This window comes from Natrix helvetica, assembly GCF_964273705.1.
Source record: "Natrix helvetica genome assembly, chromosome: Z".
In the NCBI taxonomy this organism is placed as follows: Eukaryota; Metazoa; Chordata; class Lepidosauria; order Squamata; family Natricidae; genus Natrix; species Natrix helvetica.
In genome coordinates, this window is record NC_138554.1 from 92,615,403 (window position 1) to 92,633,261 (window position 17,859).

The 17,859-nt window shown below is 41.3% G+C and overlaps 1 protein-coding gene across 2 annotated transcripts in view; it reads right to left on the reverse strand.

Moving 5' to 3' along the window:
• RARB (retinoic acid receptor beta) overlaps nt 1–17,859 on the reverse strand; it is a 114,791-nt gene that overhangs the window by 14,379 nt on the left and 82,553 nt on the right. For both annotated transcript variants that reach the window (XM_081933739.1, XM_081933740.1), the window contains exon 4: nt 7,889–8,049. In XM_081933739.1, coding sequence (XP_081789865.1) covers nt 7,889–8,049 — 161 coding nt within the window. The remainder of the gene's footprint in view (nt 1–7,888; nt 8,050–17,859) is intronic.

Genomic DNA, 17,859 nt, shown 5'->3' on the forward strand with positions numbered 1-17,859 from the left:
GGCTGAAACAAGACATAAGTAGAGTCAGAGCCAAAAGATAGTACACCCATGATTCGAGAACTCTCTGTCACATTTACTTTTGAATCAGGCCATTTCCCTATATTATGTGGCATGTAAGATTCCTGACTTACAGACTTCCCTAAGGAAAAAAAGTGAATATTGATGATAGGTAAAGGTAAAGGTTCCCTTCGCACACATAATCTAGTCATTCCTGACTCTAGAGGCAGTGCTCATCTCCGTTTCAAAGCCAAAGACCCAGAGCTGTCCGAAGACGTATCCATAGTCATTTGGCTGGTATGACTAAATGCTGAAGGCGCATGGAACGCTGTTACCTTCCCACCAAAGTGGTTCCTATTTTTCTACTTGCATTTTTTAGGTGCTTCCCAACTGCTAGGTTGGCAGAAGCTGGGAACTCACTCCGTTATGCGGCGCTAAAGATTCGAACCTGATTGACAAACTCAGCGCCTTAGCCACTGAGCCAACACGTCCCATATTGATGATAGGAGATTCAATTTTTAGGGAATAATAATAAATAAATAAATAATAAAATAAAAATTAATAAACAAGACCAATCTTATTTCATTCTGTGACAAAGTGACTAAATTAATAGACCAGCGAAATGCTGTGGAATCATATACTTAAACTTCAAGCAAGACTTCAACAAAGAAGACCACAACCTACTTCTTGGTAAACTAGAAAAATGTGGGATAGGCAGCATCACCAGCACATGGATTAATGATTAATGGTAGTACATCCATATGGAGAGAAGTAAGCAGTGGGATACCACAAGGCTCTGCTTTAGGCCCAATATTCTTCAATATTTTTATAAATGTCTTAGATGAGGAAATAGAAGGAGAACTCATCAAATTTGCAGATGACACTAAGCTGGCAGGAATAATGAACAATCCACAAGACAAGCTCAGGATCCCAAAAAATCTTGACAGACCTGAACAATGGGCCCTATACAACAACATGAAATTTAATGCAAATAAAAGCAAGGTTTTACACCTAGGCAGAAAACGCATAGATTAGGAAAAACCAGGCTAAAAAAATGGTAACAGTGAGAGGGACCTTGAAGTCCTAGTACACGTGTCACCAACCTTTCGGACCTTAGGGACCGTTAAATTCATAATTTTAAATCCCGTGGACCACTAATATGATCTGCCCAATGACCGGCTGGATGGGCGTGGGTCATGTGACTGGGTGGACGTGGCCAACTCAATGTCACTTACATCGAGGGGTTCCTCGCCAGCCTCTACTCACCCCTCCCAGACACTCCTCGCCTCACCGCCTGGGCTCCTTAGGGCCCCAACAGAAAGCAGTTGTTGGAGCTAAAGAGCCACATGAAAAAGAGTTAGTAAAACAGCTCAGTTCAAATTGGATCTAACCAAGAAGAAGGCTCAGTAGAAACACCTTACTGAGGACTAGCATAGACTTGCCAAGCAAATGGAAGACCTGCAGGAGTTCAAGGCCAGGTACCGGCACCTGGAGGCTCAGCGGGCTGAGATGGTCAGCCAGTTCCAGGCTATGATGCAGTCCCACTGGAACAAGGTCCTCCAGCTCATCACCACCACCAGCACTTCCCTCCAGCCTTAGCCCAAAGCCCCACACCAGGAGACCAAGCAGACCCCAAGTCGAAATTTCTGCGCCACTCTGACCCACACAAAAAGACCCCAAAGGGGGAGACTCTCTGCAGCAACGCAAACATTCATTGCACATATCCCTCCTAGTTTAAGGACTCCTGATTTAGTGCAATATAAAAAATGGAAATAATTTTCCTGCGGGCCACCAAAAATTCTCACAGACCACCAATGGTCCACAGACCGCCAGTTGGTGACTGCTGTCCTAGTGGATGATCACTTAAACATGAGCCAGCAGTGTGTGGCTGTAGCAAAAAAGCTCATACAATCCTTGGTTGCAGAGGCATGGAATCAAAATCACATGAAGTATTAATATGATTATAAATCCTTTGTAAGACCACACCTGGAATACTGCATCCAGTTTTGGTCACCACTTCATAAAACTATCTTTATAAAAGCATCTTTGGTCACTCCTTTATAAACCATCTTCATAAAAAAGATCCTGAGATGTTAGAAAAAGTGCAAAGAGCAACTAAGATGATTAAAGGCCTGGAGACTAAAACATACAAACAATGCCTGCAGGAATTGGGTATGGCTAATCCAGAGAAAAGAAGGACCGGGATGACATACAGCAGTATTCCAATATTTGAGAGGCTGCCACAAACAAGAGGGTCAACGTATTTTCCAAAGCATCAGAAGGCAAGACAAGAAACAATGGATGGAAACTAATCAAGAAGAGAAGCAACTTGGAATTAAGGAGAAACTGCCTAACAGTGGAAACAATTAACCAGTGGAATAGCTTGTATTCAGAAGTTGTAGGCACTTTATCACTGGAGGTTTTTAATACAAGACTGGACAGCCACTGTCTGAAATGGTATAGGGTCTCCTGTTTGAGTAGGTGGTTGGATTAGAACACCTCTAAGGTCCCTTCCAACTCTATTCTGACTGATTAACTGACTGATTGACCCCTGTCACTTGTGGTATTGTTTGTAAGGCTTAATATTTATTGTCTTGCCCACCAAATATCCAAATATTCAGTTCAGAGTTTTTACACTACAGGTAGTCCTTGACAGATGACCAAAATTGGGACGTGATTTGGAAAAGATGGCAAAGCCCTACCAAAGAGCCTCCATTCTTGCAATCCCTGTGAAGCCTCCTTTTGCAACACCATTCATGAGCTGGGCTATCAGTGGCTGGAAAAAAACAGCAAAGTTAAGTGTGGCATTTTACCTATGTTAGTAGCAAGATAAAAGGCTAAAGTCTATTAGGCCATGGCAAGTTTGCAAACCGGTGGGTTGGGTACAGTGGTGGGTTCCAGATCCCGTTACAACCGGTGCGGTGCAATGGGGCCCAGCGTCCCCCCACATGCATGCGCAGCACGCACACAGCATGTGCGCAGAGTCTCCTGCAACACCTCTGCAACACTCCAGCTGCTTGGCGGAGCGTCACGCAGGCGCCATATGCTCTGTGCACATGCGCATAAGCACCGAAGAGCTCAAATATAGGAAAGGAGCTCGGGCGGGCAGGTGAGCCCTCCGGAGCACTGTATCGGAACAGTACCCGGTGCTCCCAGCAGGCACCGGTACTCCCATACCGGGGGGTACCTCCTACAACCCACCACTGGTTGGGCAGCAGGCTGTGACTTCCCAATTTAGAGAAGTCACTGAATGTATGGTCATAAGTCAATGACTACCTGTATATCAAACTGGTCTTTCTGAAATTCATCTTGTTTGTGACACCTAATCACAGACTACAATCCACTAGAGAAATAGGTGTGCTTCTCAACTGTTTTATCAAACATACACCCCATCTTCTTAGAGAAAAAGGAGACTGGTAATTCACAATAGAAATTTCAAGATGCCAGAAAATATCTGGTTTTCGTATGATAGTGATAGCGAACCTTTTTCACCTCGAGTGCCAAAAGCACACACACAAGCTATCACACCTGCTCGTGTGCCCACCGCCATAATTTAATACACCCCCGAGCCATGCCCCCTGCGCATGCGTGTGTGGAACCCCACCCCACTGCCCCGTGCATGGCTTTCTTGGAGGGGAAAAACAGGCTCCTCCCACCTGAGACCAGATACGGCCCATTTTCTGACTTCTGATGAGCCCGGTAGGTCCATTTTTCACCCTCCTCAGGCTCCAGAGGCTTTGTAGGAGCTTGGATAGGGCAAAAATGGCCAAAACGTATGTGCGCTGGAGCTGACAGAAATAGCTCCGCATGTCACTTGTGGCACATGTGCCATAGGTTCACCATCACAGCCCTATGAGATTCCGACTCCCACAGTTGAATGAGACAGAGAAAACAAAACCTCATTAAAAACTCACAAAACACTGATGCTCATGTATAAATCAGGTGAAACAATATTCACTTTTGTGATGTTCAGCTGCCTTTTGGAAAAAAAGCACCTTTTGACAATATTCACTTATAGAGCCGTGTTTCTTGGGAGTATGTATATAAAGTGCATGGATCCTTTCAGAACTGATAGTTTCCTCCCAGCAGCTATTATCAAAGAACGATATCAAAATATCCTCTTTGAACAGAGACTGGGTTCATCCATGGAGAGATAACTGAAATGATGAAATATATTATTTCATATTGTTCTCTCTAATTAGCATGCTCACCCTCAGTGGTGGGTTTCAAAATTTTTTAGAACCTCTTCTGTAGGTGTGGCCTGCTTTGTAGGAGTGGCTTGCCGGCCATGTGACCGGGTGGGGGTTGCTTGCCAGCCATGTGACCGGGTGGGTGTGGCCAACTCGTAAAATGTGGTGAAACTCACTTAACAATCCTCTTGCTTAGCAACCAAAATGTAGGCTCAGAAACTCTGGTATCTGAAGCACACAAGTCTTAAAGCTGTCAAGTTACAAGACCCTTGCACCCCTAACCCTTTAAAAAAAAAACCAGGGGTGTTCAAACTTGACAGCTTTAAGACTTGTGGACTTCAACTCCCAGAATTCCTCCTCTCACTCTTCATCTTGATGATGTGCGGACGGGCGGGGGGAGGGACCTGGAACAGGTTCTAAACAGCATGGTAGATTTGTGGAACCTCTTCTATAGAAGAGGTTAGAACTGGCAGGAACCCACCCCTGCTCACCTACGTTCCCTCTAAGGTGCGCGGCTGCGCTAGCGCGCAGGTGGCAAGAAAACACCGTGCAGCAGTTTTCAACTGCCGCGCAGTGATTTCTATTGCCACAGGCTTTGGAAGCTGGGGAGGTCCTTTGCAGGCAGCTAGAACGGGCCGCCTGCAAAGGACTTCCCCAGACTTGCTTTGAGGAGCACGGGGCGACTGAGGCTAGTTGTGAAGCCCCAAAGCCCCCACCGCCACCGGAAGAACTGCTGCCACCACCTCCTCCTCCTCCTCTAACAGGCAGCACTGCCGGATTTGCCGCCCGGCGCTGCAGCTGAGATGAAGCCGGCAAAGCTCCAGCCGGCATCTCCGCGCATGGCAGCGGCGCCTCCCCTCTGCTCGGAGCACCTGAGCTCAGCGCTGGGTTACCCCTGCCTGCCCCCTCCTCCTCCTCCGCCGTGCTTTTGAAGAGCCATGAGGCTGCGGGAGACAGTAGGAAGGCGGGGAGGGAGCAGGGGGAAAAAAAGCCTCATGGTTCTTCAAAAGCACGGAGGAGGAGGACCGGGCACGGGTTACCCAGCGCTGAGCTCAGGAGCAAATCTGGTGGTGCTGTTGGAGGAGGAGGAGGTAGCAGCAGTTATTCTGCTGGCAACTCGTCGGCAACTTCAGCAGCAGCCCTGCCCACAATGAAGAAAGCAGAGATGGAGCAGATCCACGCAGATGACGTCGCTGCAACATGACTGGAGGAGGAATTCTGGGAGTTGAAGTCCACAAGTGTTAAAGCTGTCAGGTTTGAAGAGCTCTGCATTTTTTTTCTAGGGGTGGAAGGGTCTTGTAACTTGACAGCTTTAAGACTTCCATGCTTCAAATGCCAGAGTTCCTGAGCCAACAGGACTGGAGGAGAAATTCTGGGAGTTGAAGTCCACAAATCTTAAAGCTGTCAGGTTTGAAGACCCCTGGGGGTTTTTTTCCCTAAAGGGTTAGGGGTGCAAGGGTCTTGTAACTTGACAGCTTTAAGAGTTGCGTGCTTCAAATGCCAGAGTTTCTGAGCCAACATTTTGGTTGCTAAGCAGGAGCGTTGTTAAGTGATACTGATATTATATAACACTTTGAATTAAGCGGGTACCTTGAAGAAACATAACTTTGAGTTTCAAATCATACTGATTTCGTTGTTGTCTTAGGTGACATCTGTGAAAAAAATTCGGGTGCTCAGGCATGAAAATGTGCCGCTCAAACACTATACTTTTCTGCTCACATCGAAAAAAAATTAGAGGGAACATTGCTGCTCACCATGCATTGTGATGTCTATTCTTCATTAAACATCCTGACTCATTCTATCTTATGTTATTACTATCTGATCAATCTGATTTCATTTTGTTACTCACAGCTAAGTATTGCTCTATAGATTGTACAGTACACCTTAGCACCTCTTCCAATCTTTCTTAAATATTTTAGAAGGTTGTGTATTTTTCTTTTTATCTTAATTAACTTTGATTCTTTGTTTTATTTGCTATTCTGTTACTGAATAAAAATTGATTTATTGATTCTTATTTCTTTCCTAGTTCTTTCTTGCTCAGGATTTTGATCTTCAATTCTTACCTTGTTTGACTTCCAGGATTTATTTCAATTTTATCCTCTTGAATTGACTTGATTATATAGTGTCTTATTCTGCTACAGTGTAGCAATATACCTATAACATGTATATGTATGTATAATATTATATATGCAAAGTGTATTCCTAATTTTAGTTATGGATACATAAACATATTCTTATTGGGAAGTCGGCTGCCTTATTTATCCACTGGACACTGAATTATGCTTTGCAGTTCAACACACCCAACTTTTGCTTTTCTTCCTTACATTTCCACTTTAAAAATAGTATTTCCTTTATCAATAGGACATACAATCCATCCAGATTAAATTTTCTTTTTCCAGCTTTTTTTACCATTTTCCAGTAAAATAAAATAAAACCATCTAAATTTCCTATTTCCACTCCATCACATATGCTGTACCCAAGAGATACTTTTGTTTAACTGATTTACTATTATCAGTTGCAAGAATTTGTTTACGAGTACAAATTTGTTCTATTTATTTTTGGTCCATCAACTAAATACTATTTATTGTTCAGTTATTTACTGGACTATACAAGCTAGATCAGTGAAGTATAAAAGGATTCTATTTTAAGGCATGTGATTGTACTATAATAGGCATCGTCTTTCTAGAGCAGTGATGGCGAACCTATGGCACACGTGCCACAAGTGGCACGCGGAGCCATTTGTCAGGGCACGCAAGGCGCTGCCCTGTCAGCTGGCCAGCGCGCATGCGCGTGCTGACCATCTGAGTTCACCTTTTTAAACGCTATTTTTCGCCTTCCCCAGGCTCCAGAGGCTTTATAGGAGCCTGGGAGGGCGAAAAGAGCTTCCCCCGCCTCCCCCAGAGGCTTCAGGGACCGTCTGGAGGCTTCCCTGACGCCTTCAGAGCGCTTAAAACGACCCTCCGAGCAAACTGGAAGTGACTTCCGGATTGCTCGGAGAGTCGTTTTAAGCGTTCCGAAGGCTTCAGGGACCGTCCGGAGGCTTCCCTGATGCCTTAGGAGCGCTTAAAATGACCCTCTGAGCAACCCGGAAGTCACTTCCAGTTTGCTCGGAGGGTCATTTTAAGCGCTCCTAAGGCATCAGGGAAGCCTCCGGATGGTCCCTGAAGCCTTCGGAACGCTTAAAACCACCCTCCGAGCAACCCGGAAGTCACTTCCGGTTTGCTCGGAGGGTGGTTTTAAGCGTTCCGAAGGCTTCAGGGAAGCCTCCGGATGGTCCCTGAAGCCTCCGGAGGGCCTCCGGGGGGCGGGGGAGGCTCTTTTCGCCCTTCCCATGCTCCTATAAAGCCTCTGGAGCCTGGGAGGGCGAAAAAAGCATGTAAAAATGGGGGCGGCACGCGTTGTGCGCGCATGCGCACTGGGGGATCGCACATTGCATTATGGGTGCGGCACGCCCGCACACGACCCCCCCGCGCTCCCCTCACTTGTGGCGCACGAGCCAAAAAAGGTTCGCCATCGCTGTTCTAGAGCAATCTAATTCTGAGATTCCATCCAATCTTCCAGTCCTAAAAATAATAATAATAAAATAAAATAATAAAATAAAATAATAAAATAAAATAATAAAATAAAATAAAATAATAAAAAATAATAAAATAACAAAATAAAATAATAAAATAAAATAAAATTTTTACAATAGCTCTTACCGTTGTATATTTGCCCAGCTGGCAGAGTGAAGGGAATGTTTCCTGGTGAGATTTTCTGATTTTCTCAGTGAGATCATCCAGTTCTGCTGTCATTTCATAATTCTCTAAGAACTCTTGCTTTAAAGGCTCCTTTTTCTTTTTGTTCCTGTCATTTCTGACAGCTGGAGGCAAGAAAAAGCAATTCAAATTTGGTCATTTAATTATCTAAATTTGGTTATTTGACTATCTAAATTCACTAGATATTGAATAAGTGTTAAACAGGCCAAACATAGAGAGAACACTGAGAAGAAATTAGTAATTTTTTTTGAAGTGTCCATTAGATTACAGGTTGTTTTTGACTTATATAACCATGTTTGAAGTTATAGCTGAACAAAAAGACATATGACTGGTGCCAAAAATTACTGCCACTGGAATGCCACTAAATTTTCGTGATCAAAACCAGGCACTTGATACCCTGCTCGTATTCCCAACTGCAAGCGTATTTCAACTCTCCCACCTGTTTATTTTTCCCCATTGTTGCCTTTTTGGCACCTTCCATTATATAGCCCTTGCTGCCCTAACTCCCTTTTCCCAAATTCTTCTTCTGGCTGCTGATCAAGCATGCCTTTTGTGAGACAGCTACTGGCCATATAAGATTTTCTTCACAAGATCACACAGAATGGTTTCCTTGAAAGGCGTGGGGAAGATGGCATTCCCCTTATGAAGGGCCAGGGCAGGCACTTTCTCCTGACAATGGGAACTAGAGATATCAAAGGTCAGCAGAGTGCGGGGAAACAACAGCCTCAGACTCCAGGGTGGCGAGGGCTGCAGCTGGGCTAGGGAGGCTGAGATTTCCCAGAGTGGATATGGTTTTATGCAGCATTTCTAAGATGGCTAAAGATGCTGCAGCTATGTGATGCACTGCTGGGGCTTCCTGGGATGCTGAGGCTTTGCACGTGCTTTTGATACAACTGGAGCTTCCAGGGATGCTATTACTTCACACTTGAGTTACAGCTCAAGAGTCCTTTGCAGCCCCAGAGTTGCAGTGTGCCAAGAAGCTTCTGAGCTGCAGCGTGACAAGCAGCCTGAGAGTCACATGGTTCTGGGACTGCTTTCCACCCCAGAAGACAAGGTATAGGGCAGTCAAAAAGACAGAAATAGGGGAGAAGATAGGCAGGTGGCAGGAATTGAAGACTTAGTTTTGGGGGAAGACTAAGTAGCATGTTTTGAGGAGGATCATCAGCTTACCACTTGTAGCAGGAGTGAAATTCAGCAGGTTCTGACAGGTTCTGGAGAGCCAGTAGCGGAAATTTTGAGTAGTTCAGAAAATTGGCAAATACCATCTCTGGCTGGCCCCAGAATGGAGTGGGAATGGAGATTTTACAGTATCCTTCCCCTGCCATGCCCACCAAGCCACGTCCACAGAATTGGTAGTAAAAAAATTGAATTTCACCACAGACATATAGGATTCAGGAAGCCCCAGCAGTGCATCACATCAAACCTTGTATGGCCAATAGCTGTCTCACAAAAGGCGTGCTTGATCAGCAGCCAGAGTGAGAATCTGGGAAAAGGGAGTTAAGGTAGCAGGGACTATATAGTGGATGGTCCAAATCTATAGTCATTAAGAAAAGGAGAGGGAAGAAGTTATTGTAGATTTCACTAGAACTATTGGGAATGTTGAAAGTTCTTCCAAAAAAATACTCCATATGTTTTTGCAGATAAAATTTTGTAATTAATTAATATTTAATGAAGTTCATTGTGACTGGAAAAGCATATAGTTAGGTTCATGATTTGTAAGACCTTCAATGTGCATAAATTTAATACAAATTTTCCTTCTCTCCGCACACAGTTAGGTCAGTGCTATTACCCGGCACTCTTAGGCATACACTGACAAGACAAGCTTGTCTGGGCTAGAAACTGTGATTGCCTTCAAATAAGAATATACTGTTTTCATTAGGCACACTGTTGGCAACCCAGCATTTTGGGATGGTGGATACTGAAGAAAAATTAATGGCATGCTCCATTCTTTATATATAATTAAAATCAAAACAGCCACAACTCACAGCTCCAGAACACTGCACCAGTGCTTCTAAGGGTATTTAGTTTACAAACTCAAAATCCTTTTGGGTTTACCATTATTATAGGAAGATATAGGCAGATAACACTTACATTAATATTATTTTCATAAGCAGAGTAATCAGAATTTACATATTAATAGAGTTGGTAGGGACCTTGTAGGTCATTTAGTCCAACCCCCCCCCCCCCACCCAAGCAGGAGACCCTACACCATTTCTGACAAATGGCAGTCCAGTCTCTTCTTGAAAGCTTCCAGTGATGAAGCTCCCACAGCTTCTGAAGGCCAGCTGTTTCATTGGTTGATTGCTCTCACTTTCAGAAAATTTCTCCTCATTTCCAGGTTGAATCTCTTCTTGATCAGTTTCCATCAATTATTCCTTGTCTGGCCTTCAGGTGCCTTGGAAAACAGGTTGACCCCTTCCTCTCTGTGGCAGTCACTCAAAAATTGGAAGACTGCTATTGTGTCTCCTCTGGTCCTTCTCTTCACTAGACTAGCCATGCCTAGTTTCTGTTACCGTTCTTCAAATATACCTAACAGAGAACAGAATCAGAGCTGTGCAAAGGCCAGTTGGGCCGGATGGGAGCTGTAGTCTACTTATATTTGCATCTTTGAGACAAGGGACAGTCTTCCTTGCAGATTCATAGTTCCTCCTCTATCTCCATTTAGTATTCAACAGGGAATGTTGTATCCTGCATGTGACAGGCTGCAGAAATCTAAGCATGCTAGATGTTGACTGAAAAATCATCTGCAGGTTACATCCATACAGAAGATGAGACAGCTTTGCTTCCTTTTTTTAAACCATTTTGTTATATATTGTACTTTAATATACATAAGTGCTTTATGAACAGCGTATTGTCTTGTTCAATTTGCTTATATAACAATATATAATATAATAATATATTAAACGTAAGAAATTCATAATAGTATTTTTCCAATTTCTACTTCTATTGTCCAATCATTGATAAGTCCGATGTTTGAAAATATGTCAACCTATCCATTTCTGCCCAATCTAGCTTTTTTTTTTTAATTACATCTTTTTCGATGGGTGGTTCCTCGTTTTTTCCAGTGTTGGAATATACAATCCATATACAATCCTTGCTGCCATCAAGACATGTAATATTAAATATATATGCTCCAATTTTTATACTCCTGGCTGCAGTAATGCCATCCATGCATAGTAGCCACTCTCTACTTGACAACTGGGCACTGATGTTAGGATCCCATTATATTCCCCAAAAATGAAGCTTTCAAACATAAAGATCTAGAGAAATTGCCAATGGGCATGTGGAATTAGTCTTAGTTAATAGTACTCTTCTCATTTTCATGTGTATCTGCTGTAATTTGACTCACTATTTTGTTTCTTTTTTTGCCAGAAACTTCATATTTATTACACATTAAACAAGTAACTGAGGGATTCCCACTTTCTTTTATTAACTTTCGCATCTGAACGTGCAACAGATAATAACTTTTGATGCTACTCAGCTAACTTCCATAGATATCAGTCTGAGCAGAGAAGTAAAGGCATCCTTGGGCTGTCTGAGCTTGGTTGTTTTGTTGCAGATGTTTCATTACTCAAACAAGAGGTGGTATTCAGCAGGTTCTGACCACTTCTGGAGAACCGGTAGCGGAAAATTTGAGTAGTTGGGAGAACCGATAAATACCACCTTTGACGGTCCCCGCCCCATCTATTCTCTACCTCCCAAGTTCCAGCTGATCAGGAGAAATTGGGAATTTTGCAGTAACCTTATCCTGAAGTGGGAGGGGGAATGGAGATTTTATAGTCTCCTTCTCCTGGAGTAGGGTGGGAATGGACATTTTACAGTATCCTTCTCCTGCCACACCCACCAAACCGTGCCACGCCCACCAAGTCATGCCACAGAACCAGTAGTAAAAAAATTTGAATCCCACAACTAACCCAAACTAGGCAACATCATAGGCAATATCAGTGATCACCAACAGTAGCACTCATGTTATCTAATTTTGGTAATGAAACATCTGCAAGGAAACAACCAAACTCAGAAAGCACCAAGGACCTTAATTCCAACCCTGAGCCACAAATATTGTCCTATAGCTGGGATGGCGAACCTATGCCATAGGTGACACGCGGAGCCATTTGTCAGGGCATGCAAGGCGTTGGCCTGTCTGTTGGCATGCTGGCCAGCTGAGTTCAGCCTTTTTTAAAGCCATTTTTGACCCTCCCCAGGCGCCAGAGGCTTTATAGGAGCCTGGGGAGGACGAAAACAGCCTCAACCGCTCTGCCCTGGAGGCCCTCCAGAGGCTTCAGGAGTTTCCCTGAAGTCTCCGGAGCACAAAAAACCAGCCCTATGGGCAAACTGCAAGTTCGAGAACGGACTTCCAGTTTGCTTATGGGGCCGGTTTAAGCCCTCTGGAGCCTTCAGGGGCCTTCCAGAGGCTTCCCTGAAGGCTCCAGAGGACGAAAAATGACACAACTGACAAAACGGAAGTCACTTCCAGTTTGCTTGTAGGGCTGTTTTTAGTCCTCCGGAGCCTTCAGAGAAGCCTCCTGAAGGTCCCTGGAGGCTCTGGAAGACGAAAAACAGCCCTATAACCAAACCGGAAGTGACTTCCAGTTTGATCGTAGGGCCATTTTTCATCCTCCAGAGCCTTCAGGAAAGCCTCCAGAAGGCCCCTGAAGGCTCCGGAGGACTTAAAGCGGCCTTACGAGCAAACCGGAAGTCAGTTCCAGAATAGAAGCTCTTGAAGCCTCCGGAGGGCCTCTGGGAGGGTGGGGGAAGCTTTTTTTTGCCCTCCCCAGGATCCTAAAAAGCCTCTGGAGCCTAGAGAGGGTGAAAAAAGCATGCAAAAAATGGAGGGTCGTGCCTGTCATGCGTGCATGCATGCTGGGTGTGTGTGTTGCACATTGCATTATGGGTGCAGCACGCCTGTGCTTCCCCTGCTTATGGCACGTGAGCCAAAAGAGATTCGCCATCACTGTCCTATAGAATAGAAAGAATTCTAGAGAAGCAAATAATTGCTTTTAATCATCTTCCATTGCAATGGAACACAATTTTTTTGCAAAGAAGCTCCACTTGCCTAAATGGTCAAGTGTTGACTAAAATGTTTTGCTCTGCATAAGTTGTCATTGCCCACTTAACAGCTTTGAGTGGCTTACTGAATGTGAATGCCTTATTTCAGAAAATATTAGGAAAAGCTGCCAAATGCAAAAGCTACAAGATGACTTGCATATCAAGGACTTTTCTTTCCCTTTGTTCTTTTTCTGCTACTCACAATCCATTACTTTTTTGTCAAAAAAGAAACTATTTGCCATAAGATACAGTTAAGTCTTGATTATTAGGGGGAAATGTTATGATGCAGGACATAGTTAAATAAAGGAGGGATAATGATAACAACATATATACAGGTATGGCTACAACATAAGGAAACTGGATGTAAATTGTAAACAGTGATTTGGAAAGGAGGATTAGAAACTTTGTTATTAAATATTATGGAAGTTTAGCTAGAATAGGATATAAGGATGCAGTGTTATTGGAGGATTTTAGAAATAGTAAATGAAATGTCAGTATGTGGTTATGTATTAAATCTTGGTATATTTTATGATGAAGGACGTTTACACAATTATAGCCAAATGAAAATGGAGGTATGATGATGGTAACATGTATAAATATCTGAGTTAAAATACTTGAGTTAATATGAATTATGTTTGTTGACCATGGAAGAGATACACGAAAACCTTTTTGTAACCAACTGATACACTTGCTACAGTATGTAAAGAAGGATGTGTTGTGTTTGTTTTGAAAATAAAAAATAAAAAAAATATTTAAAAAATCTGTATTATATTGCAGTGACCTTGTAGTTCAGAACCTAATGAATTATATTACTAAATATCTCCAATGATTTTCCATTTATCAAAGTGCATCACCTTCTTTTCTTCAGCTCTGCAGCATATTAAACAGTGCAATCCTAATTAAGTCTGCCTAAAATGGAACAGCAGTTTTCATTAAATAGGATTGGAAACTTAAGCTTGTTTAATACTAAATCCTTCCGTTTTGGAACTGCCCCGACTTCATCAGCCTAATGGCTGGATTTTTTGTCGCCGGCTTGAAGAACTTCTCTTGGATCGATCAGGGACTTTGCGATGTCCCTGAGATCAGCAAGACGTATTGTTCCTGTTCACCGTCTCTGCGGGACGGTTTAGGTCCGTTTGGACCACCCAGCGGCAAAAGTATCGATGGCGATCTCAGAGCATTGAGATCGCACATTGTCTTATCGCGACATTGGCTCCTTCTCTCATAATACAGATTATTAATCTTTTGGCACTGACGGCTATATTTAGACACTTGAGAAAATGTATCGGTAATTGGCCATCTTAACTGCTAAGAAATGCTACCCCTTAACATAATAGCTAACATAGATGACTTCCAGTTGACATCATAGCAGGATCAGGCATGTGAAGCAGGTCTCCACGCTCCCATACCAAGTTCTCTCCATCGGTGGACTCCAACAGGAGCCAAAGCTGCCCTGTAGGGGCAGTGAAGCAAAGAGGGAGACATTGTGAGGTTGCGGAGTCTCCGCTTTCCTGTCCGTCCTGGGATTCTTTTTCCCTCTCAGCCATGACGAGGAGAAGAGGCAGTCTAAAGATGGTTGCCACAAAGCTTTGACAACTGAGGAACAATTAAGATTGGTGCTGGAGCGAAGTTGAACAGTGACTGGAACGAGGGAAGAGGATTCTTTTTCACTTAAAAACTAACCCCAAGGAATAATTTAGAACTATTTGCTCAGAACTTTTTTCTAAAGCAGCAATTAAGCATTTTGAGAAAAATACCAGACCGGAAGGAAAAGATGCAAAGAGGGAAAAACAATAAAACTTTAAAAATACAGAAAAGTGAACTCTTAAACTGAGAAGACGTGGTAATGGGAAGGCATTTTAAAATGCTGGAACTATCTATCTTAAAAAATTTAACCTGCCTTTACAATTGAATTACAATTAAAATTACAATTGAAAAACTAAAATTAGATTGATTAGTGGCAACACTGAAGTTTAAGTTGAGAGCGTCACTTGCTGACAAAATGAAAATATATGTCTGGGAATACTTATATGAAGGATTGTGAAAATATTTATTGGATGATATTTAACTACCCCATGACTACTGGAGATTAAAATATGAGAAAAAGGAAGCTATTTAATTAAAATGACCCCTAAAGTTTGATGCTGTAAAGAGGATGTAAACAGACTTTTGATAACATCTGGGACTTCTTAAATGCAACTAATTGATTACCTATGGGATACAAAGAACTGTGATGAGTGTACTTCTTGAAGGGCAACTTTAGATCTGAATAAATGGTTCTTGGACTACTGGACAAAAGTAGGACTTTTAAAAACAAAATAAGATGCTTCAAAAGGAACAAATGAGTGGAACTTGAAAGGAGATGGCATTGATTTTTCCAAAGCACAAAGGACGTCACAGAGAAAGGATCTAAGGAGATTATTTGGGGAGGGGGAGAGAGATGGAAAATACAGTACAAGGGATGATGAATAAAGATCAAGATGCCCAGAAAAGGGAGGAGCTAATAGAAGAAATGGAGGAAAAGACTGAACCGAAGAATCAGCGAATAAAAGAAAAAGACAAGGAGGATATAATAATAAAAATAACAATGATTGATGAATTAAATAAGGGGGAAAATATTTTAAGACAGTTGAAAAGAAAATTGGAGATATAGGAAGATACTTTTGAAAGGGAGATAAGGGCAGATATTTTGGAAGTGGAAGAGGGTAGAGATGGGAGAAATACTTAGACTGAATAGCCAAGAAGTAGATGCAGGCAGAGATAAAAATCCAAGAAAGGAATATGGGAGGCAAGTTAAAAAAACATAGCAACCAAAGAATTGAAGTGGACAGGAGATGATGGATAGAAAGGAAAGAATTTCTCTTTTTTTTGTTGTACTGATTTGCTTTTCTTCTCTTTCTTTCTTTCTTTCTTTCTTTCTTTTCTTTTTAGAATGGTGGCATGATTAGCAGTTAGGTAGGATAGAAAGAAAATGTCTTTTAATAAAAGGGTGACATGATCAAAAGTTAGCATAGAGATAGAAATAAGAGAAAAGGGAATATTAGTGTACATATTTTTACATAATAAAATAAAAGCAATAACAAAAGGGAAGTTTAAAAATTGAATGGCGGTATTATGTATTATGATTAAATAATATGGTGAGTGATATTAGAGCAATATATTAAAACATGGAATAATTAAACAACGATATACTATAATTTAATATAAATGTGAATTATTATTAGAAATATATACATTGGTTGAATGTAACAACTATGACCAATTTTACTAGTTCTATTTGTGTTAGAATGTATGACACCCAGGTGCCACACTGTTCCCGCATTGATATGTATATGTAAAATAAAATTTAAAACTTGGGAAAAAATGGCTAACATAGTGTCATCATAATTACTTACCAGTTGCCTTTTCTGGCTACTAGGAAAAAAAAGGGTATGAGGTATTTTTAAAAAGTAAACATTCTTAATTATTATTTCATATAAACAATTAGGCTTTCAAAAAGTACAGGTAGTCCTTGACTTACGATTGGTTGCTTAGTGATCATTCAAAGTTATATTGGACACAAAAAAGTATTCAGGACCTGAAATCCAAATTTCCATACCTTTCTCCACCTACGATCAAATTCTGGGCACTTGGTAATGGCTATAAAATGCTATGCGGTCAGGGGACTACAATTTAAGTTTTTGGTTGAAATGGCATTTCCTTCTGATTTCCAACAAAAAAATGCCCATTGCAAACAATGAACTGGTGTAACTTACAAACATGATTCAAGGTTCAATTATGATTTTAAGTTGAGGACTATCTGTAATTTTTATACACCCAGCAATCTTAAATGACTTTGTAATGAATACATTCAAATTTATATATAATTGATATAGTATCAATCAATAGAAAATAAAACAAAATGTTAAGACTATTTCCCTACTGTTTATTTTATGGCTAATGGAAAGAAATGTACACAGCAAATAAAAGCAAAATAAAATACAACTATTTCTTGCAAGTACCAAAATGCTGATAAATTAATCACTTTCCTTTAGGATCTCAACCATTCTCTGGAAATACACTATTTGGTTTAAAAGGTATCCTAAAAGTTTCACAATATTTTAAGCCCATTCAACTACACATTGTATTGCATTTGGCAGTTGGGATTATTATTATTGGAATAATCATTTCTAGATTAATCCAACAACAGTGTGAGAGTTTGAACTGTGCCTGGCTTCAATATACATTAGATAATTGTTGCTATCACTATAAATATGATTTATTGTAACGTTTGATACTGTACATTGAGTGATATCAAAAATTAGATTATTCTTATTAGAGAAATAAAAAAGGTGCTAAACATCTGTAAGTCTTATAATCAATCACTGTATGCATCTGTCGGCAATAAAAATCAATTAGGAGCCAGTGAATTTAAATCTAGTTTTTTAAGTATGATATTTTCTTTAAGTTTCCTTCTCTAAATATCAGCCTTTTCTACTTCAGTGATTGATTCCATCCTCAGGGAAAGGAACATAAGCAGTTTAATCTCTTTCACAGACTACATATTTTTATATGCTTGAAAAGAGAAGTAATATTAAACATTGTGTTTTTATTCTTAAATAAAGAGTTTCATATTCAGGTACACAAAATTTGGATAGCTAAGCTGTATCCGGGATACTTTTGCAGCATTGCGTTCATTGGGAAGGTCTTGTTTATTGTAGTGCTTTTTCTTTAGGAGGTGAACCTAATTATTAAAAATAAAATGTGGATTCTGAAGTATGATGATAAACCTCCCTAAAGGCTTAGATATATGGGCTTTATTTTTGCAACCAAATGTATATAATCTTGTTCTATTTCTGGGATTTTTACCTTAATTGTAAGAAAACATG